General features: G+C 40.7%; 1 protein-coding gene across 2 annotated transcripts in view; it reads right to left on the bottom strand.

Moving 5' to 3' along the window:
* The window catches only part of UTP20 (UTP20 small subunit processome component), an 86,522-nt gene that overhangs the window by 25,112 nt on the left and 37,160 nt on the right, over window positions 1-24,250 (bottom strand). The window contains exons 22-37 of one of the 2 annotated variants that reach the window (XM_040984217.1): window positions 23,713-23,898; window positions 20,855-20,945; window positions 19,068-19,153; window positions 18,442-18,567; window positions 14,805-14,971; window positions 13,025-13,233; window positions 9,016-9,159; window positions 8,258-8,337; window positions 5,669-5,895; window positions 4,728-4,872; window positions 3,654-3,741; window positions 2,338-2,481; window positions 2,104-2,154; window positions 1,841-1,997; window positions 774-925; window positions 307-447 (exon numbers count right to left, since the gene is read on the bottom strand). In XM_040984217.1, coding sequence (XP_040840151.1) covers window positions 307-447; window positions 774-925; window positions 1,841-1,997; window positions 2,104-2,154; window positions 2,338-2,481; window positions 3,654-3,741; window positions 4,728-4,872; window positions 5,669-5,895; window positions 8,258-8,337; window positions 9,016-9,159; window positions 13,025-13,233; window positions 14,805-14,971; window positions 18,442-18,567; window positions 19,068-19,153; window positions 20,855-20,945; window positions 23,713-23,898 — 2,194 coding nt within the window. Of the gene's footprint in view, window positions 1-306; window positions 448-773; window positions 930-1,840; window positions 1,998-2,103; window positions 2,155-2,337; window positions 2,482-3,653; window positions 3,742-4,727; window positions 4,873-5,668; window positions 5,896-8,257; window positions 8,338-9,015; window positions 9,160-13,024; window positions 13,234-14,804; window positions 14,972-18,441; window positions 18,568-19,067; window positions 19,154-20,854; window positions 20,946-23,712; window positions 23,899-24,250 lie in introns of both variants that reach the window. The other variant, XM_040984211.1, reaches the window with a different exon arrangement.

Here is a 24,250-nt window from a genome sequence, read left to right as displayed (position 1 = left end):
CCAAACAGCTGTGCTCGGATTTGCTTCCACAGACGTAATCTACAACTTCTGGGTAGCAATGGATCCCAACACACGTAAAGTTTCTTAGGAGAAAGCACAGAAAGGTGACACGGGTATCAGCCGTGGTCTGTAACACAACCAAAGAAACCCAGCCCCAGGAAATGATTATCTCCGAGGCAAATTTGACTTATGACCAAGAATGAGAAACAAACCTTCCGGGGGAAGTTAGAACACATGTCTCTCAACAAGGCAGAAGTGTTCAAACTGCTTATTCTGCAGTTCCCAAAAAGGACAGCCATCATCTACCTGAATGTGCTTCATGTTCTCAAAGAAGTCCATTTCCGGATCCTGGCGATGAGTGAGCTGTACCAAGTCTTTAAATTCTGGTTGATTCGGAAAGGTTTGAATTAAACAAGAAAGTATGGTAGTATAATCCTGTTGGATACTCTGCAAATATCAAACGGAGGCAAATTATTTTTCATGATTCTGTTGCCTATGTAATATCAGGGAACACACACACACACACAAACACCATTAAATATATATATATTAAAAAAACTCTCTACATTTCTACTGTTTTACAAAATATCAAACACACACATAAAAGCAAACATGGCTCTCATTTCTGTTCCCATTCCCTTGTTACCCAATCCAGTGTTGACTTCAGTGTCCTAGGCCTGACCACTTTTTTCCTACACATCCAGAAAGGAAGTAGGAGAACACGACTGCAGCAGACCTCAGCAGACCTACAGAGATGGGGTTACAACAAGTACCTCTGTCTGGCTCTTCAACCCTTTCCTCAACTTCTCCAGTAGCGACCGATGAATGAGTTCTTTGTATTCTTTCTCAGCAACATTCAAGGCTGCCAGCTTTTTAATGATACTCATCAAGCACATGCTGGCATTATCACTTAGAGACATATCTCCTAGCTGGAAATGAGAAAACAAAGCATTCTGTGTAACAACCACATACCGTATGGAACATTCAACTCCCAAGCAACGTGACCTGCCCGCTCTTTGAAAGCCCCACCGTATGAGGTCAGCACTGAGAGATAACTGGCTAGTGATTGCAGTTGGTTCCTACGAAGTTCCTTGCTTGAGGAACACAGATAGTATACACAGGGTATTTCCAAGTCAGCCAACCAGGCACTGACTTAGAATTTCTTGTACTGACAGGCTAGCTCTGTAATGTAGCTGTTAATGTCATTACCTGTAATACCAGAACCCCGTGCGGGTACGAGGCAAGTGCCAGAGCTACTCTACTTTCAATCCAGGCCTCTGCTAATGCCCTGAAAAGTAGTGCAAGATGGCACCCACACGGGAGACCCAGATGAAGCTCCTGGCTCCTGGCTCTGGCCCAGCCCAGGGCTGGCCCTTGCAACCATCACGCGAATGCATCAGCAGATGGAAGATGTCTTTTTTTCCTCTTTCTCTGTAAATTCTTTCAAAATAAACAAGTAAATGACTATTTTTTAAAAGGGGCATAATTCTGAACTAACAGATGAGCAGTTGCTAAAAGTCACAGAGACTGTTAATGCCAGTACAAGCTTAACACAAATAAAGGCTTTGATTTCTCCCATTTTAGGATTAAACTCAGCTCAGAAACACGGCGACTACTCTGACACATAAACACCTACTTTTTCAAAGTGCTTCCACATTTATTATTTACTTTCAAAATGTTTGCCTTTCAGGTTCTGCGCGAAACAAAAAATTCTGCATCTAAAAAAATTTTTATTCTGAAAACCCTAATACCTCTCAAGAACCAATTTCCAGATGAGATCATATTATAGTAGCTGTATTACCATGGCAACAAAAAATTAATACATGTTGCTTACAAACACCTACCTCCATATTATAGAAACAATTATGCATGACCGGAATTAGGTAGTTAGCATCCACCGCCTGCATGTCTTTAACGTGGGAGGCGATGGTCTGGAAGGCCGCAAAGCGGACATCAAAGTTGATATCATCAAGATGTCTGTGATCGAATGCATTAAGCTGCAAGAAAACGCCATTGGAACAATGTAAATGAAGGCACATAAATCTTCAATAAGCAAAAATGACCATCCCTTTTCGAGGCGGAGAAATCAGATTTCTTTCTTACCTTGACAACATCAGTGATGTACTGTAGATCACTGTCAAAATCAGAAAGAGTCTGGGAGGAAAAACAGCGTAGTTACCAGTAAATAAAACCTGAATTTTTCTGCCTTCCTCCCCTCAGCTTCATTCCCCAAATTCCTATAAATTATGATTTATGCACACACACCCTGCTCAAATGCTTTACACGTCTTTTAAAAGAAAAAAGGGACTTGGAATAACCAATGGAAATTACACGCACCTGGAAAACTGTGCAAAGCAATTGTCTTGATAGTTTATTCTTAATAATGGAGAAGAGCGCCGCCAGTGGCTTGAGGAAGTCTGTGGGCTCCACACAGTGGTTTAACAAGTTCTGCACTGTCACCAGAATATCCATCTCCGTATCCTTCAGGAAAAAGAGAAAAAAGTCACATCTCTGTAAAACTGATGAGCCTGAACTTCAATATATTACAGTACAGAAAATAATCACTCCTAGATTAAAAAAAAAAAGTCATTGGAAAAATAACTTCATTTTTTTTTTTGACATTTTCAGCACTTTGACTAAACATAAAACTCATAACAATGCTCCATATCTTACTTCAATTCTAACAGAGAATATACATGGTTTTGAAAGCCAATTTCTTACACCACCTAGTTCAAATACAGTCAAGAAAAAATGAGCTTGTTAAAAAGTTAAAATCCTTTTTCTGCAGATTTGTTGTATCTCAAACTGAACTCCCAGATGGCGAGATTCCACATCACCACTAGGTCTTACAGGTCACCTTGGGCCTTGGAGGGTTTTTTACATTAGGATTAAACTAAGAGTTAAAAACTGTATCAAAAACTCTACTTTTTGCTGGACATGAAGCCTGGCCTTTGCTTAGGTTTCTCACCAAGATGCATATTTCATATTATACAACACACGTCATGGGTTTCAGATCTGTTACTGATCAAAGTCAAAGAGAAAAGGCAAGCTTACAATGAATCAGAAGGGAAATGAAGGAAAAGCAAGGGGCCTCTGCTTCCCACGAAGGCCCATGGTGGTGTCTTCACCAGCGGGTCTGCCCCATTCCCGTTTCTGTACCAACTTTTTTCCTTTTATTTCTAACCTTTTATTACGGCATAAAACTTTTTTTTTAAGATTTATTTTATTATTTTTTTATTGGAAAGGCAGATATACAGAGAGCAGAGACAGAGAGGAAGATCTTCCGTCTGATGAGTCACTCCCCAAGTGAGCGCAACGGCCGATCCGAAGCCAGGAGCCTCTTCCGGGTCTCCCACAGGGGTGCAGGGTCCCAAAGCCTTGGGTTGTCCTTGACTGCTTTCCCAGGCCACAGGCAGGGAGCTGGAAGGGAAGCGGGGCTGCCGGGATAGAACCGGCGCCCATATTGGATCCCGGCGTGCAAGGTGAGGACCTTAACCACTTGCACCATTGCGCCAGGCCCAAAACTTTTTTTAAACTTTTTTTTTTAAGGCAAAATGCATCAAATAAAGTAACAAATAAAACCGCTGCTGACAAACAAATCCGGTGATACACTGGCATTGCCCACACAAAGTAAACGTTCTGTACATCTGTACCTGAGCAATATTGCCACGATGGAGGAAAGGAAGCAGAAGTGTAACAAGCAGCGAACTTTGTTCTTTGTCTTTCATAAACTTGCTGATCCTACGGAAAGGAGATATGCAGAAAGACACATGAGTTTGCCAGCACTACTCTAGCAAGTCAAACTTTGGGTAGAAAATCTTTACGACCAAAAAGTTTGGACAGAAAATAAAGGGGGTTTTGAATTATGTGTGTATGTAGCATTGCTTAGTCTTATTGGGCTTATGGCTACAACTCCATTTCCTCTGCAATATGTAATTGTGTAGATGAATTTTAGTGAACTTCAGCGCCATAGTTATATGTGTAGTGTGTGAATTTAAATTTCCACAACAGAAAGCAATTAAGGCCTTATTTGCCTCAGATTTCACACGCAATCACTGAGTCTCAAAGAGGCTGATGTCACACGGCACGTGTCTCAGACTGTCCTGTGAGTCCTTCTGTGTCTAAGCTCTGCTCTTCTTTCAAATACTAGATAGCCTGGATGACAGTCCTGAGTGCACTGACCATGTTTCCTCAATCTGTGTAACAGAAATGTAACAATATAAAGAGAGCAGTGTAAAGCAAGTAGGCAGAAGACTCTACCACATTTTGTTCATGTTGAAATTAACAGAATTTAAAAAAAATGATTAAGCCTTGTGACAGTCTATATAAAAATAACTTCTCCATTCAGGTTTACTAACTTCAATCATTAATATTAGATATCAAAGTCTTCAAAAAGCTCATATGATGTTTTCTGCTCTTTTATTTTTATTAACTAAACTTAAAAACAACCCCCCCCTCAAAAAAGCCACAAAACTCAAAGCTTTAAAGGGTCAAACAGTCCAACCTCCAGTCCGCACGAGGATTCTGAAGTCTGCTCCCTTTAATACAATCAAACAGAGGCAAATAGTATAAAAGGCTTCTAAAGATTATATCAACATTCTGCACTGAGTTAGAGAAGACAGCACTTAGAACACCGAAAGCATCTTTTGCTTCTCACTGGCATTAACAAGATAAAACAAGAAAAAACTAAGACCACGGATGATGATGTCATCTTTGCAGTCACTTACCTGGAAAGAATGCCTAGTTCTTTGCTGACTTGTGCGCGGTTCTTCTTCTTTTTCACTTTCTCTGCACTTATTGTGGTTCTGCTGAGATACTGCAGAACTGCAGGTACGTGGGGCAGGATCAACCTCCCTCCCACAGTGATGGACTCTGAAACAGACGGTGACTAGCGTTTTCATTTCAGAAACTCTGAGCAAATTTCCAACTATAGAACATATTTACATTTGGATAAGGAAAGCACTCAACTACTGTGGACATTTTAATAAATTTCAACTTTAAACATCAATCAACGAATGGAGCCAGTTCAGCTGCCTCATGTGATGTAGGTATCCTATAGGAGGGGCTGGTTCAAGTTTTGGGCAGTTCACTGCTGAGCCAGCTCGCCACTGATGTACCCAGAAAGCACCAGGAAATGGCGTAAGTACTTGCCATCCACATGGGAGTGCAGGAGGAACCTACTGGCTCCAGGCTTTGGCCCGGCCCAGCTTCAGGAAGTTACTGGGGTATTGGGAGAGTGAACCAGAGGACGAAAAATCTCTGTCTCTCCCTCTCTTGCTGTGACTTGCCTTTCCAGTAAACACATGTCACCCAAAACAAAATTAAATAACTTTCTTCCTACTCAAGAGCTGTCTCTTTAGCTAGTTTAAAAATGAAAGAGACTCCACTTGGGTAGCCGAGAAGAGCTGCTGGGCTGCAACAGTGCATGATCTCAGAGATGTCAACACTGGAAATCACCCGTCATTTCCTAGAGGACAGTGGAAACTTCCGAAGAATAACTGATCTGAATTTTTACAACTGCAAGGAAAATTCAGCTTATGTAAATCAGCATTAATTGCCAGAGAAACTACAGGCAAGTTATTATGAGAACCATACTGATGGTCCTTTCTTTTCAAAGGCAAATGTTCCTCAGATGTCTCACGACCATTTCCTTTGTATAAATACACACCGTCCATATCTTCGGACACATCTGCATATACGCATCCAGTTACTGGCAAGCTCAACACTGTTTCTGTGGGCTCGAAGTCCGGAATGTTAAGCAGGTCACTGACAATATCCATCACAACACCAGCGGTGGCATCAGAGAGATTCTTGGCTGACAGAATTGCAAAGACATTGGTTAAGATATCATACTCTGGATGCCCAGGCTTCTGTTTAGCCAGAAAAGGAAAGTATCTGTGAGGAAAAAAACAAACGAAAGCAACATTGGAATAATGCTTATTTACAAAAATACATACGCAAGTGGATCTGCACATTTAACACATGTGTATGTGTGAAACTTAAATCTAAAACTCGATGGGTCCTAATTCAAAGCACCTTACAAACCCCCTATGACTGAAATGTTTTATGTAAGATTTTCATTTAATACGCTTTAACAGCTCTGCTGGGCAATCGCATTGTCTACACATTACAGAGGAAGAAACTGAAACTCGTGCAAAGCCACTGCGCCAGCAGAGCTGAGACTCAAGGCAGTGCAACTCCAAATTCTCGGGCTTTCTAAAAGAAACTTCTTAAAGATTGCTTATCTCTTCAGTTAGAGGCAGGATTCTAGAATGTGAACATTTGTACATTGATATAAAAACTTAAGGGTGTGTAGAGACCAAAACTAATCTGTTGAGAGATGCTTTCTTGGGAGGAGGAATGCTTGTGGCAGGAATGGATCCATCTTCAAGGACCCACACAAACACCCCTCCTGCTGGCAGCTCCCAAGCAGCGCGGAGCGCACAGGGGCTGCCTGAAGGCCACGGGCATGCCGGCAGCTGCCTTTCAGGTGGAGACACAACACTAACACACTGAAGCTAGGCTGGCTGGCTGTTATTTCATCCCTGGAAAGAGGTCAAGCACCAACACCCTTAGCCGTGACAAACGGATAAAAGAGTACTAAATGGTTGAATGCATACACCTCTCTGCCCGACAGAGATTGTGCAAAGTACGGGTAGATAGCAAGCAAGATACTTGATATGTTACCACAGAAGTAGAATTGTTATTATTTCCCTTTTGCAGGTGGCAAAACTGAGGCTTGGAGATACCACCTTCATACGACAATGTAAGGCTCAGTGAAAAATTTCAAATACTCATTCAACACTCAACGAACGATAATGAAGCCTGGACTATAACCCTTCGCGGAGGACGGCGTTCCTGAGCATCCTTTGTTCAACAATCCGAAGACTTGGTAAGTTTCAGATTTTGGAGCATTTTGGATTTTTGCCTGAGGAGTCCTGAAGCAGCAGAGTATGTACAAATATCCCAAAATGTGAACAACATGGAAATCTTAACTACTTCTGCCCACAGCATTGTGGGTAAGTGACACTGAGCCTGCGCAGCAACACGGGGGGGTACGTTCTATGCCCTCAAGGAGCAGGTAAGCTACGAAGACCCCGTGCACATCCAAGGCAAGGACTGCGGGGCCGTGCAGGAGTGAACAGGCTCAGGAGGCACAGGTGAATCACCCAGGGTCCCCTAGGGTCAGCTGCATCAGGGCTGATCAAAGAGTGATCAACAGCAGCCCCAGCTTAATTATTTATAGAATCTCATTCTGTTTCATGAATGTTTCACTCTGCATAATGCATTATATTATCACCCTTATTAGTACATTTTTATTGTCATGAGTTGGCCTTATTTTTTGAGATGATTTAAGTTTATTTGTAAGTTTTAAAACGCTGGCTTGAAGTGCAGCCCTACCTTCATTTATACAAGACTAAAGTAAAATGTTAGACTTCCCTACAGATGGAATACATGTTGCAGTTGCCGAAATTATGGAAGCCACACTTCAAAATCAAAATTGACTTCTTACTGAATACTAACAGCTCAGTGATGTGGTTCTGAAATATTCTCTCTCTCTTCCTTGCTCCTCCATCCCTCTTAACCGCTAACTGTGCCTTTCGAATAAATGAATAAAAAGCCTTTCTAGCCACAAGAGCTGTGTATTTACAGTTTTACTAACTGTAAAGTCTGTTTAGTAAGTCTGTCAAATTTTTCTAATTTTTAGTGGGAACTGGGAAAAACACAGAATGCCAATTACAAATCAGTTTTTATTTTTGAGCAATAATATAAAACATGATAATATTCCTATTTATGGTATGATTCTTGTATGTTTAATATTGCTTCTCTCTTTGCCAGACTATATCAAACTGTTGGCTTATTACACAATGAAAGACCACTTTTATCAATTCTAGTAGTTCCAAGTTTCAAGTTTTAATCAAACTATAGGATTATAACAATCTATTATATACAACCCACAATTTAAATGTATATTATATAGTAAAATGCTATTTAACCCATTTCTTTGATAAACTAAATTTAATAATTAAAATATTACAAAAGCTACATCCTGAAGTCTACACTGTTTAGCAACTTGTATTTTTCCTTAGAAAATAGATTTCAAGCTATCACTACATTTTTATCCAGCTGTCCATTCTCTTTAACTACACCTACAAAAACTTAATGTATGAGAATGCCATTAATTACATGATTAGTTCCCTGGACTAGTTTTTATTAAGTAAATTGAAAGGGGAAGGGGGACATAAAAAGGTCATACCTTGCATTTCTGCCCCAGACACTAATTAGTTTCAGCAGAGGCGTAGGAGAATACGGACTCTCTGACCCAAGCCTGCAGATCTAGGGACAAAACAAAAACACTAAAATGGAGACACACATGAAATTATATGACACAGATACAATAACAAAAAGAAGTGACAAGGAGAACAGAGATGCCAGAACAGGGGTGGCAGAGCCTAGAGATGAACATTTAAAACAAAGATTAAAGGAGAAATAAAGGGCCCCAACACAATATTTATGATAAAAATGGTAGAGAGTGCTGGGAAACGCTAGACTCGGAAGAGGAGGTGTCCCGTGGTCAGAAATGGCTAAAAGTTCATGCAACCAGGAAGCCAGGCTCTCCTGCAGGCTTCCTAGCTGTCACTAGGATCTTTAGGATCGGTTACAACCAGGGAAACTAAACACGGGAACACGTAAGAAAAACACCTGCACATTTCTCCTCTTCTGTCAACAGCCACGGGCCGTGTTACATGAGGTGCTGAGGAAGTTACATTGCACTAAGCGATTCAAGTGACAGAACGGCATTCCCACAGGCTTTAGCTATAAGTGCCAGAGTATTACCGAAATGAATGCCTGGTCTTCAAGCGTGCTTGTGGAAGCAAATCAGAGTGAAAAACTTCCAGAAATGAAGAAAGGCTTACTGTGAAAGAAAACAAAGACACAGACAAGCACTGCCCTCTGGGCAGCCGACAAGGCTGGTACCCACAGGTGGGCAGAAGCAGGAGCAGCAGGGCTTACCTGGGGCCAGACGACCCCGTGAAACACAGCATCGATTTCTTCCGCTCGGAACTGATGGGACTCCCAGTCCAGAAAGATGTCAGTCACCATCTTGATTCCAAGACGTCGCAGGTTCTTCAGCGGGTTAACAAACCTCAGCTGTATCTGAAAAACGAAGACTTCGTGTTTAAAAAACAAGCCCACACATTCTGTACACTCATGACCAGCACATTTGTCCCCGGCTCTTCAGAGGTGCACTTACTCAGGAGGGCTGAGTAATCAACCTGGAAATCTCTGATTTGCATGGGAACATTAAATAGGCAGATTCATATTGCTTTCCTCATTGAGCAAGAAGGGAAAGTAGATTTTTTTTTTTAAATTAGATGGCGAGAAGCACTTCATTATTACTGCCCAGTAAAATCATGCTGATATCCTTGGGGAAAAACATAATCATATCTGTTTTGTATTCTACGTTGTTTCAGAACGTTTTGAACAGTGCTTTAGACCAGCAAAAAAGAACTCTCTCTGCATTTCAAACCAAAGTAACATGATTTTCAGTTTCACATTACAATTACTCACTTTTAAAATATATTTACTCATATATATACTCATTTTAAAATATATGTATGTATATATACATATTTAAAGATGAAATCCGTACTAAAAGTAGTCTAGGGGACAAGTTAAAGAATTTATGTTTTTGGAGCTGGCATGGTCAAGTAACAGCATTCCATAAGGGCACCGGTTCATATTCCAGCTGCTCCACTTTTGATCCAACTCCCTGCTTGTGGCCTGGGAAAGCAGCAGAGGACGGCCTGAAGCCTTTGGACCTTGCACCCACGTGGTAGACCTGGAAGAAGCTACTGGCTCACAGATCCAGATCAATTCAGCTCTGGCCATTTTGGTCATTTGGGGAGCAAACTAGCAGATGAAAGACCTCTCTCTTTGTTTCTCCATCTCTCTGTAGAAATCTACCTTTCAAATAAAAACGAATCTTAAAAAATAGAAGGAATTTGTTTTCTTTCTGCCTGTCTCTCTCTGTTTGTTGAACGGCTTTTTGAAAACATGGAACAGCACTTAACCTCTGTATCTGAGGGCCTGGGTTAGCATCCTGCTGCTGCTCCTGACCCTGGCTTCCTTGCTAATGTGCACCTGTGGAGCGAGCAGCAGATGGTTCAAGCATTTGCGTGCCTCTCACTCCATGGGAAAGGCATATTGAGTTCTGGGATCCCAGTTGCAGCTGACTCAGTCCCAGCTATTGTGTGAATGAACCACTAGATGGCAGCACTAATAAGCACATTTTTAAACAAGGAACTTCTGGTCTTCTCAGAAAGAATACCTTTGTGTTTTAAGAGAATGAGGAGACTGAAACAAGGAATGTGAAGATTTCAACCGAAAAATGCAATTTTGAAGAGATTGTGTTTGGAGGCAGGTTCACAGGCTGGAGTGGGTCAGAATTCAGATCAAACTTTCTCTGTAACAGATATCACTACTTTTTGCTCTCTCCTTTCCCACAGGCTACAAAATCACAGACATGCAGCCTGTTCATTCAGGTTCATGGAAAAACAACTCCAGTCCCCACTACTGGCATTATAGCCATACTCCTGACTTCAACTTAAAATCATGCTGAAGGCAAATTTATGAAACTATGTGGGAGAGTGAAAAGCAAAGATACGCAGTTGGGAGGATTTATAACAAGGTCAACTACAAACGAGGTAGACTCCATTAAAAAGAGAAGAGAGAGACAAATGCTTGAGATTCAACTCCTAGCTGTTTTATCACTTGATTAAACACATTCTGGCTTCCAGACAGAAAAGTAGCAACTTTTTTTTTTTTTTTTTTTTTTTTTTAGCACATAACCTTTATTATCAGTACAAGAATCTAAAAGTCACCCTGAACGGAAAGATTAGGTCTTCTGGCCAACTTCTCATGCGGTGAATTTATAGAGGAGCTAGGCGTCATGACAATCAACCTGTTTTAAAGATTAAGTGATGGTAACCTCACTGAGACAGCCTGGGAAGATTCTCTCCCTTTCAACTGTTTTCAATAGTTTGAGAGAACTAGACACCATGATGCTTAGTGAAATAAGCTAGTTCCCAAGAAACAAATATACGCTTTCCATGTACTGTGATAACCAATATATAGTATGCAAACATGCAATCTACAGGCGTGAAAGTGACATTCTGGGATTTAATACTGTGCACAGTCCTTGCTTACATTCCTGAGGGATACCAGAGATGTATTGTTTTAATTATTATTTGTTATTCGTTATGCGTTGATATATTTACTAGCAGTGTTAAACCTGTGTTTGTGAAGTTAAATGAAAGTATGCTGGGTCCAGTACGGTAACCTAGTAGCTTAAGTTATCGCCTTGAATGCGCCGGGATCCCTTATGGGTGTCGGTTCTAATCCCGGTGGCTCTGCTTCCCATCCAGCTCTCTGCTTGTGGCCGGGGAAAGCAGTGGACAACGACCCAAAGCCTTGGGACCCTGCACCCATGTGGGAGACCTGGAGGAAGCTCCTGGCACCTGACTTTGGACTAGCTCAGCTCTGGCCATTGTAGTCACTTGGGGAGTGAATCAGCAGATAGAAGATCTTTCTCTCAGTCTCTCCTCCTCTCTTGAGCAGCTCAGCTGCCTAGTAGCACTCAAGAATTGCTGAATAAACTGAAGGAGATTTCTGAAAATGAGAAATTGTGTAGAGGTTTGATTGCTAGAGAAATAGTCCTAGCCGGATTTTATAGGTTTACTGGTTAACATACTGCCAAAATGTACAGCAAAACCAGCAACCTTCACAAGACGCTGTTTCAATGTCACTCAATGCCCTGAAGCATACAAAAAGACATAAAAAAGTAAATGTCTAACTGAGCTCAAACAAATAAATGTAGAATTTTAACTCACTTAGGCAAAATTACTGTGAAATAATTTATGATTGAAGTTTAAAGAATTCATTGAACTTGTTAAAAAAAAAAAAAGCAAGCTCATATCTGTGAGCAAGCTTAACACCTCACTAACTAATGAACTGTGAAATTGCACAAATGATCCTTTCTGTTACTGACTGCTGACTTGGGGGTAAGCCGATATTACTGAGTAACTTCTCGGTTTACAAAAAATTCAAGAATTTAAAGAAGCTTTACAGAACGTCTCATCTTTCACAATTAACTATTTCCATACCCAGACACAGCCAGTACAAGGCATAAAGCAAACTTCTTTTATACTTTTTGTCCATGGCCCTTAAGCATTTATCTAACAAAGGCTCTTTTGAGTCTTGTTTCCACTCTTGGTCTCCCCCGACAGGAACAGCCATGCCAAGATTGCTCATGCTCCAGGGACTTTGCACTGCCTGCCCTCGTTACCTGAAATAGTGGCCCATGGCCAGTCAGGCCCAAGTTCAAATATCACATCCTTAGAGGGGACCCTAGTAAAGGCAGCACTTATTCACTCCAATCCTGGGCATCGGCTTTGTCTTTGGCATAGTGGTTGAGGATCTTCTAATTTTTTTTTTTTTTTTTAATTTTACTTACCTCCTCCTTGTTCTGCTAAAAGAGTCCTTATTCTCACACAGAGAGATCCCATCTGATGGCTCAGTTTCCAAAAATACAAGAAACAGCTGGGGCCTGACTCGGTCAAGGCCAGGGCCCCAGGGCTCAGCCTCTACCTCTCACGTGAGTAGCAGAGACCCAAGAACTTCAGCTATCATCTGCTGCCTCCTTAGTGGGCTGTATTGGAAGAGCGAAAGCCAGGACTTGGAGCAGGCACTCCGCTATGGGCTGTGGGAACCCCACGCAGTCTCTTTACTGCTATGCCTCAAACCCACCCTCTACTGTTTCTCCATAATACGAAATTCCCGTGAAGTTTCAGATCCCTTATATATAGAAGTAACTTATTTCTAATACATGTTTGATACAACTTGCATTTTTTTAGTCACCCCTAAGGGACTAAGGATGTTAGTAATTCAGGTCTCAACCCAATTCTCAAGTAAAATAGACTTCATCAGCCCAAAAAGCAAGCATCCACAGCACATCCGTCACCTTCTCCCGCTGGTCAAGGATGTGTGAGACAGTCGCTGTCATACAGAGCAGTATCTGCAAAATCTTCGGTAAGTATGTGCCGATCAGATGGCTGATGTTCTTCAACACGATTTCAAGGCTGTTTAAGACACCATGCTGACGGCCCAAAGGAAGAACTCTGGACAAATCCAAATCTTCTACTGCTTGCACAACTGCATGCTGGCACTCTCCTGTTGAAACAAGGAAGAAATTGTGTAAAAAGTGAAGTATTAGTTTGTTGCTATGTACAGTCATAATTTCCATCCAATTTCTGCCAGGATGCAGTGCTATCTATTGCCATAGAGTGACTTATCGATGGCAATCTATTTTTCTTATGTATTAATGTCCTTTTGACTTTTATAAAAACATCCAGTGAGCTGGTTAAGTTAGGTTTAACTATTTCCATTGTAGATGAGGAAACTGAGGAATAAAATAGAGTAACAAACCATGACAGAACTATGACTCTACAGCCATTCTCAGTCAATTTTTAAATTATTCCTGAATAGTTATGTTACTAATAGTCTTTATCTGTCAACAACATTCCACATGTTTTTCTTATTTTCAGCTTTCATTGGGCTGGTAGATTCATAGAAGATGTTTAGCTGCAATATAAGCTTCCTGATAGCTGAGAATTAAGTGTTTTACTTCTCTTGATGCCCCTGGTTTAAAAAAAAAAAGCTTTTTATCAACAGTTGACATGATACTGATTTCAGAATTTATCGAAAATATCCGAATTCTTATAGTCTGAGCTTGACTTCAAGCTTGTTGATTCGTACACTAACATGGTCTGCCATGAGCAGCATCAGTTCCAGCTCCCCTCCTTTAACAGGGACTCCACACTAAATGGAAGCTTTTGAGTTCATTACAGCCAAGCTCCTTCATAGGTTCCCATGCTGAATGGAAGCCTATGGAACAGATGGACCTCGGGCATAGCAAAAATGCAAAGCAGATGCATACTCCACTAGAAATACATACCCCACGTGCCTACAGTAACGTGACTGGGACCGCGCGCAGGTTTTGGAGCCACAGTGCTCTAGGTTCTACTCCCAACTCTAGCACTTTGTAGCCAGCAGTCCATAAGCAGAATACCTCCTTTCTTTTTTTTCTCTCTCTCTTTTTTTTTAATAGAATACATCCTTTCTAAGCCACAGTCTTGTCATTTGTAAAATAGGATAACCAAAGAAATGACAGCTCACATAGCTGTTATAAAGATCGAAACTCTATAGAGAGGCCATAATAACAGTTGGTTATTATGGTTATTGTGGTTATAATAACAGTTGGTTATTCACACTTGGGAAATGCTCGTCATTACTGTTATCACCAATTGTTAACATTTTATAGCAGAGAACGTATCACACAGCATCATAGCTCAGGGTCTACCCTCATACATCACTGCATCTCATCTGTGAGGCTGAAGGCAGATTATAAACACATACTTCTTTATTTTTAACCTAGCAGTGTCTCTGGTGCAGGTTACTCAACAAATCATACTTAAAGGCTAAATGACTCAATCAACAAATGCCAAAGCAGTTAAGATTAATTTTGCAGCCTGCTCTGAAGTTCTTATTATCACAAGGGTGCTGGTAATCCCCAGGGCCAAGCATGAGCTTTATTTAATTCAACCAAAGTTTGGGACGAGTTGTTTATCAGCGGAAAGGCCAGCCCTGGGTCGGGGAACGTGGGATGGGCACAGCTCCGTTACAAAGAGGCCTGGGAGAGAGTCATCGAGCCGGAGACACCCCACCAGCCTCACGGGAGCTACCGTTCAGGAAGTGCTTCACAGGCTCCAGCAGCAGGTCCAGGAATATCTGGATCTCCTCGGGCTGAGTCCCGGCGAGGAAGCGCAGCACGATGGCCATGCGCGTGCCTGAAGCCGACTTGCCCTGTGTTTTACTCCCAGTCTTGTTCTTCATGCGCCCATACAGAATTCTGCAAAGGCAAAAGAACATCGTTGGCTTGCACATTAGTTTGGAAACACAAGACTAGTTGGTCTTTATTTTGCAGAAGCCTAGCAGAGGGACTCAACAATTCTGAATCAGTGCATTATAAAACAAAGGTGGGAGGTGGGGGGGCGGGGGCAGAGCAATAAAATAAAACCAAAGGAATCAGAAAAAGGAAAGTAGCAAAGACCAGGGTGTGATTCTTTGTGTGAGAAAAAGCAATAAAATAAGCAAGTCCAAGGTAAGTAATCAAGCAGAAATGGAAACAAGAATATACACATTCAAAGGAAGCAATAGGTTATAATCAAAAGCAAATAAGGAAGCTAAAAAAAAAAATCAATTAAATTATCAATCTTCAAAACATAAGAAACAAAAGAAAAAGGTACACTAAGAGATCAATAACCACTGGAAAGCACTAAACACAGTTTAACTGGTAAATTTTTTAAAAACTTTCAAGGAAAAAAATATTTTCATATTAAAGCTTTCTCATTGCAAAACGGTAAATTTTTATTACTAACATAGGTTAATGACCTAAAACAAAGCCACACGATTATATATATATATATAAAACACAACTTTGTTAAATATAGTTTCAGTGCTATATCAAAATCCAGTAAGGGTTATCCCTGGAAATGTTCATATACTCATTTCAATTTGTGCTTTAACAAGTATTCTAGTAAATTTCAACATTCATTCTTGAAAAATTTAGAAATAACCTAACAAAGGTTACCTTTTTTATGTGACAAAACTTAACTGATTTGGGTCTAGTCATGTGGTGCAGTAGGTCAAACTGCTACTGGTTTGTGACATTGACACATCACATCAGTGTAAGTTCAAGGCTTGGCTACTCCACTTACAATCCAGCTCCCTGCTGATGTGCCTAAGGAAGGCAACAGGGTAAGGACAAGTGCTTCAGCCCCTGCTACCCATGTGGAGGACTTAGATGAAGCACCTGGAAGAGACCCAAGTTTTGGCCACTTGGGGAGTAAATCAGTTGGATGGATGATCTCTTTTTCTGGTTCTCCCTTTTCTCTGTAATTCTTTCACATAAATGAACACATATTTAAAAACAACCACAATAACAAAAAACTGACCATACTGAAAATTCAGATTGTGGTTTTCATCCTTTCTGGAAATTACTGAAGTCCTCAAAGATCTTTTATATATGTGTTTTTTATCCATTAATAGTTACTATATTTGAAACCAGACTCAAGGAATGAAAAAATGTTTAACAATAAATAATGTTGTTATACTTTAATATAAATAAAATATTTAATGAAAAAATGACTATTCCCCAAGCCAAAGAGGAAAAAAATAAAAGATTTATTAATTTATTGGGAAGTCAGATTTACAGAGAGAAGGAAAGACAGAAAGAAAGATGCTCTATCTGCTGGTTCATTCCCCTAGTGGCCGTAATAGCTGGAGCTGAGCCAATCCAAAGCCAGGAGCCAGGAGTTTCTTCCAGATCTCCCACATGGGTACAGGTCCCTAGGCTTTGGGTTGTCCTTTACTGCTTTCCCAAGCCACAAGAAGGGAAGTGGAACAGCTGGGATATGATCTGGCGCCTATGGACTTTAGCCGCTAGGCTACCATGCCAGACAATTGTAGCTATTCCATTTTTACAGTACTCCAAATCTCAATAACTGTTGCTATTAGCAATGTGGAATCTGAGGGCTTATAACAAACATCAAGAATTCTTCTACAGTAGTCTGTTTGCCTTGCACTTTGAACAGATGTTTTATTTATATATGAGTCTGGAAAGTCAATCATTTACTTGGAAAACATTGGTTCACTAAGTTATAGAAATGTCAAATGCTGACACATGTCACTGTAAGCAAAAATAAATGTTTATTAACATTTGCTAATATCACTAGTCATCTCATCAAAAAAGTCTTTTTTTAAAGATTTTTGTTTTAGCTATTTGAAAGAATTAGAGAGAAAAGTAGACACACATGTACGGAGAAAGAGAGAGAGAGATCTATGTATCTAATCTGGTGGTTCACTCCCCAAATGACCACAAAGGCCAGGCCTGGCCAGACTAAAGCCTAGGGTTAGGAGCTTCATCTGGTTTCCCAAATGGGTCTCCAGGACCCCAAACGGTTGGACCATCTTCTGCTGCTTTTCCCTGGTCTTCAGCAGGGAACAAGACTGGAAGTGGAGTAACTGAGAAACTGGTATCCACACAGGATGCCGCTGTCACAGGTAGTAAGCTTTACCTATTACAACAAACTCTAGTCCTCTCAAGTCTTTTACATACGGTGAACCTGTCAAGTTCACAGTAACAGATAAATTCTCCCATTTTCACTTGAGTGCTGGAATTTAGTTACTGAAAACAAAGGCTATCTGTGGATTCCCTTGCAGTGGCAAACTCACTACATTCACTGTGAAGTACCCAATTTTAGAAAGGATCACAGTCCATCAATGGGCTTTCAAACAAAAAAAGTCCTGTGAGAAAGTGCCTAGTTTAGCTTGCAACTCAAAAACTTATATAGGTGTTATTCCTTGAGACAACGCATGTGCAGAAGTTGTTTTATGCATTATGAGTACCTCCCACTTTGTCATACAGCAGAGTAAAAAGATAGATACTCAAAGGCCAAGATTCACCAATGACATTAAGTGAGGTTATTATTCACTTTTTATTTGAGTGATTAAAAATTAACAGTGCCTATTTCTGAATGTTTGGATGAAGAGATTTCTACTTTGTATTTTCATTGCTCTGCAATCCAACAATAATTTTAGCTTTTTATGTTCCTTCAATCAAATGATTTATATAAGGTCCATTATAGCAAAATTGTCAATGCTGGATGTGAATGGAATCAAACAGAACACCTGTATTGTAGCTGATTGAGGACTAAGAACACACATACTATCGCTCCTGTACTAAGGGAGCTGAAGCCCAAGGAATCCAGCAAACTTGTCCCAGGTTACACAACAACGCAGTCCCAGAGCTGGACAGCAAGGAAAGGTTCGTTAAATCCAGATGCTGTGATCGCTCCAACTCCTTTCACTGCAGAGCTGGTGAGCATGAAACTTCCAAGTTTTACTTTTCTTTATACCCAGCATATCTGATTCTCTGCATTGCGTATGAGCCATTTTTGTATTCTACCATTATTAATTAATAGAGTAAGACCATCATCAGGAAATATTGAGACACTGGAATGAATTATTTCTACTGTACCTCTACAGTACAACTGAGAAAAACACTAACATTCAAGGGTTTCTTTATATATATTACCATGGAAGGCTTTCTTAACACATATTAGCAACAAAACATTCTAAATGAGTCTCTAACAGCCTGACTCCCCCAAAAGTCCAATTCGACTAAAAGTAAGAAAAAAAGCAATCAAAAAAAGAACACAAACAAACAAACAAACAAAAAACATTACAGGTGCTAAAAGAACCAGATTAATACTATGCCCACAACTTCTTAAGAAAGCAGTTTTAAAACAGTACAAATACCTCATGAGAATAGGAAACAGATCTGCTCGGTGGGTTGTTTTCACTATAGTATTATCTTCCGCAAGGTTAAAATGGACGATCTCTTCTTTAAAGCTTTTGTCTTCAAGCAACCTTTGTAAATTTTCCCTTTAAAAATATCAAACAATACAAATTATCGATTAATGAGTACTACCTTAAAAAATATGGTAGTAAAATAGTAGGCACACAGAGTGAGAAGTACAGATAAAATACTGTGTAGTTCATGTCATGTCTGATAACATGAAAAGATTCCACAACAACATCCTCTAACATGACCGGCTTTCAGATTTCACAAGGTAAATGGATAAGAAGGGATTAGATGTAATCAATGGTTCAGCTGCTTAAACGGGTAAGATGCAAAAGCTTTCCAAATGATTACGCTTCCCTAAGCAATTACCACCAAGATCTTATGGCATTACATTAGCAGAGAGGAAGAATCCAACAACCTCCACAGTACTGCTATTTTCCTTTCCCCTTTACTCCTTGAGGAGAGCAGGTCTTAAAGGACATTTCCCAGGCCTTCAGGAAGCCTCTTTGTAAGGGGTTCCTTATGCAGAGAGGTAAGTCATCACAGAAATAGCATTTCTTCAGCTTCACATGTGACTTACCTGTAAGGGAGGACATGAGGATGTTTATATGTCATTATGCAATCCAGGGTTATTTTTTGTACCGTTTGATCTTGGTGTAGCAATAACTAGGAATGATATTTTAAAGAGCAAATTAATGAACTGACATACATGCATACATACTATTGGAGAATAACTTACTTGTGCTATTTTGTTAAATGACATTTCTTAAAATCTACATTTTTAGGCAAGGTTTAGAGTTGATTCCTGACAGCCTTACATTTTTCAGAGATCCAAATGAATAGAATAAGTGTAGAAGAACAAATGGAAATAAAACTGTGGCTCTTGCATGACACAGCAGGCCCACAGGAGTTTTTTGGCTGAAGCCAACTCCTGTATGAATCTGGAATTGTCAAGTGGGAGGGTCAGTGGTGGTAATCATCGCTCATACTATGAAGGCAGGCGATGGAAACATGCGAAGACGGGCTGCCATGATAGCTTACCATGCTAAACCTCTGCCTGTGGCTCTGGCATCTAATATGGGTGCCGGATCGAGTCCTAGCTGCACCACTTCTCATTCAGTTCCCTGCCTTTTGTCTGGGAAAGCAGTGGAGCGTGGCCCAAGTCCTTGGGACTCTGTGCCCAGGTGGGAAACTTGGAAAAGGCTCCTGGCTTCAGATCCTCTCTGCTCAGGCTGTTTTAGTCATTTACAGAGTAAACCAGTAGATGGAAGATCTCTATTTTATTTCTCCTTCTATGTCAATCTGCCTCTCACACAAAAATACACCTTAAAAAAAGGAGAGAGTGATACCAAGAAAAGAGACATGGAGACACGTCTCTGAGGCCTCTCTGAATAAAATGAGTTTAGAATTTTGCTTTTGTGGACAACAAACGAGCAATGTATTTAAAACAATGCCCATTAGAATTATGACCACAACATAAATTCCGCGGCAATTCCGTTTCATTCAAGAAAATTCAAGGAACAAAAAATTTTTATTTCTTTAGATGGTTTAGTATGACATCCAATATGTATTCCACTTCTGACATTAAATTTTTTCACTAGTCTTTTCTGGAACTCAAGGGCATAACATTGTGACTCTCAGAGACTATGATCTTAACCATCTTCTTTCACGCACTTCTCAGACCCTGAAATTCTAATCGTTCTTGAAGACTAACTCAACTACACAGAAAATGCAATCAATTGTTTTGGGTATAACCCCCATTCCCTTCTTTTTCCCCCATTTTTCATCTTACTATTATTTATGATACAGTTCCATAGGCTTTGGGATTTCCCTTACCCCTTCTTCACACCTCCTCCGCATCACACACTGATTTCCCCTATGTTATTGCAATACAGTAATCCTGCATAAACAGTCACAAATCCATCGTGCCGCTATTTAAGGGTATCCTGATATTGCAGGCATGGACAATGGCAGAGAGTACGGCATCCAACTGTCAAGATACATTTCACAGTTCCACTGGGGAGTCCATCTTTGATCTGGAAGTAGAGATGTACCCCCATTTCCTTCTAAAATACTATTCATGTTTGTTATTCTCATTCTTAATGTAACCTATCGAGCTCTACTTACACAAAACTCCTTTAAAACCCAGTATGTCAGTGCTTTCTAAATTGTTTCTGAAGATAAAAAAAAACTCTAATTTTTTAAAAAAGCCAGTATTTAAAATATAGACAATGACCCTATTTAAAAAATACTGAAAATTCACAAATAAGGTAAAAAACCCAGTTAAAAAAAAAAAAAAGCTCAATGAAGAAAATGACAGGAAAAAGTTCACAAAGAATTACAGTGTTGAGAATTTAACTTACTTACCTGAAGATATAACTCGTATAATTTGGATTCTAGATACAAGGCTCGAGGATTTGAAAATTTGGAAAAAACTTGCAAGTGGGCAATTAATTGCCTAAACAAAACAAAAAAGAGCAATACACAATTAGAAAACGAAGACAACTTTGTTACACTAATCCTCATCGTTTCATACTCTGACTCCAAGTACCTCCTACAGTTTCACTAATTACACAATCAAGCTCCAATTATTTGCATTTTGGACATTTGCTATAGAATGTCTAAATATTCTGAATTCTTATAGTTCCCAAATCTAGACTCCCTAACCCAGAAAATTCTTCTAAACGTGCTTAAGATGGCTGAAATTAAGTCAGAGTTAGAAATAAAGCCATCAAAATAGTATTATATTCCTAAGCTGAACACAGGTGGACTTTTTGGAATTATTCTTTATCTAGGTTCCACGTGGCTGACTACATTCCTCCGCCCCTGCAGGTGACAGACTTACGTCAGGCAAACAGGATCTAACCGAGCTATCCACAGCTCTTACCAACCAAGGAGGCAGGACTAACAGTGGTTTCTCTGGGTTTCACAGTCAAATCTAAAGATGTAAATCACATCATTCACTAAAACAGACTTAAAAGGAAGGCTTCTCCTGCATTCATCTGCCTGCCTTACACTCCATAAGACTTCAAAAACATTTGGAGAAAACTGCTTTATCACAGGGTATACTTCCTAAGATGTATGAGAACTTGAAAAGGATTCCAGATGAGTAAGCCTAAGACGTGAAGAATGCCATTTCCCTAATGGAGAACTTCAGCAGAAGAAGGCAGGTAAAAAATTCAAGCTGTAGGTGGGCCTCTGCCATCCTCAGGGTCTGACTTCAGGGAACATTAATTCATGCTTCAGTCTTAGTTTCCTTATTTTTGATAACCATGAAACTTCCTGGGAAGGATTAAAGGAAACAGAGTTGTGGTGCTATTATTCTTACATGTTCTGCAAATCATGTGTGTCTCTGCTCCCTGGCAAAATCCCTTATTTGTGTGCCAGTTAGACTCCCGGCTGCTCCGCTTCCCATCCAGCTCCCTGTTAATGCGCCTGGGAAGCAGTGCAGACACTCCAAGTGCTTGGCCCCTGCCATTGCTACCAGAACCAGGCTGAAGCAGGCCTCATACGCTTGAGCCTCCAACACTGAGAACTGAACAAACTTCCTTTTCTCTCAATATGTAGACTATGTCCAGTATTCTGTTCCAGTGATGAGAAATGGACTAATAAACTAATAGAAAAGGCTAGAAATCATGACCTCTTCAGATATTGCTGAGAAATGTGCTATAGTTTTAACAAATAAATTTAAAAATGTTACTAATCTTTGCTTCTCAGACTTTCTCCATCCCTACCAGAGGTGCGATCCTCGCCCTTACCTTAGCAATGAGCCTTAACAGTTTTACTATGAAAATAGATAAATGTGTCAAAACATTAAAAAAAAAACCACAAAAACCCTTGGGCTATAAACATATTTAGATGGCATCAAGTATATAGTTATCAATTAATTCACATTTTAAATGATAATGTTTGGTTGCAATACTCTAGGTTTGGCCAAAAGGACCTGGTTCTAGAATTTATTGTTTCAATAACCCAGGCAAGGAGCAGGGCCAGGACAGAGGGATGCAGGCTGCTAAGAAGCTTGAGCTTTTAGTAAGATAACCTGCGATGAACAAGGCTGGAGGAAAGTGTTAGCAAAGGAAACAGCACCGGAAGTGCGCTCTGAAGCAAGCACAAGTCACTGGCAGCAATGGGGCAGGAGCGCCACGCAAAGGGCCTGGGTGAGCAACGAAGGCTCGGGAAGAGAAGAGTCTTAATCTTGGGAGAAGAAATAGCAGCCAGCAACATTCAGTTTTAAACGGAAGGTGAGTGAGAGACACATGAACATGGACCAGGACTGTCCCACCCCTCTGGCTTTATGCACTATTCCCATTGGCTGGCACATTCTTTATTGTAGGAGCTGCCTGGCAAACTTTCATCTTTCATCATCAGAGGTGTTTTCTCTGGAGGAACCATGTCTTCATGGGAGGGTAAAGTTAGCTTACAGTTGCCTCTGTTCCAACAACAACTTTAAAATATCCCTCCCACAGAAATCTTTCACCAGGCACTCAACTGTGATGCCTGTGCAGCCGAGGCCTCTGCAGCCCAGCACTTAGCAAGAGGCACTCGATTTGGTGGCTGCAGGGACACATCAACTGGATTACAGGAAACACCCAAAGCAGACACGTGTGGCTGAGATACAAAGTGGTGACACAAAAGCACAAAGCCAGTGGGCCTTAGACTATTTCAGACAACTTTCAAGTATGCGGAAACAACATGTGAAAGCCTGAGCATTTCTACTTTGTTTTTTTTTTTTTAAGGTTTCCAATAATTTAGGTAAATGAATTACCAAGGGAATAGGACAAATCATGAGAAAAAATGTAACTAGGAAGGCAGAGTCAAACTGCTGACCTGCTCATTTAAAACAGAAAAGATGTTCCATTATATGTTCTTTTCACACCAAAACACAAACAATGCCCTGGTGCAATGAAAATGAGAAGCAAAGGTCAGATGGGATTAAACGCTGCAAGCCCCACGCTTTCACCTATACAAGGAGGATATGACTGGGTGACTGCCAAAGTCCTCCTAACATTCTACAGCTCAACTAGAAAAAAAGAGGGGGAAAAAATGAGAAAGGCACGTAAGCAAAACATTTAGCAGACAATTTCCTTTGAGCTATAAAAGAAAACCCCATGAAGACGTGGCACTTGGGTACAAGCCGATCTGAATGGTTCATCTTATGTACAGCAAGTCAGAGAACTCCCCCAGCACTGCCGATGGTGGCCTTTCGGCAACACCGAACTCACTTGGCCGCCGCCCTTCTTGTCTTCTTCTTCTGCGAGGGTTCATCTTGGGGCGACACCTCTTCCTCCAACTCTTCCTCATCTCCAGGGGCAGGTTCCTCTTCCACTTCTTCTGCAGCTAGCCCTTTGCCTTTTCTCCGCAAATCCTGAGTGGGAGCCACCTGCAGATCCGCGGGGTAGTACTCGTTGCTGGGGTAAAGACAGCAACAGGAGCCAGATGAGCTGTGCACACTGGCCGGCAAGGTCCCACCGCAGCCGTGTGATGCTGACGGCTCACGGAATCCCTCACCCAAGAGACATTAGAAGCACCCCGGCTGACCTACTGCAACATTAGTGTTTTTATTCAGTCCCTCTCAGGTACCTATCCGACCAGTCAACTATTAAAGACAGCCCACTTCAAATGTTACAAGTATTTCACATGTCTACTTCGGGCTGAGCTGAGACTAACCTTCCTGTGATTTGAACCACAATTCCAGGTAAAATGACTTCAAGGTGATTTACATTGCATAGTTCAAGGATAGCATTAAGTATCATACTGTCA

This window comes from Ochotona curzoniae, unplaced genomic scaffold (genome assembly GCF_017591425.1).
Source record: "Ochotona curzoniae isolate NIBS_2020 unplaced genomic scaffold, NIBS_Ocur_1.0 contig_1014, whole genome shotgun sequence".
Classification (NCBI taxonomy): domain Eukaryota; kingdom Metazoa; phylum Chordata; class Mammalia; order Lagomorpha; family Ochotonidae; genus Ochotona; species Ochotona curzoniae.
The sequence above is the reverse complement of the archived record's forward strand: the minus strand, read 5'-3'. Positions and strand labels throughout refer to the sequence as shown.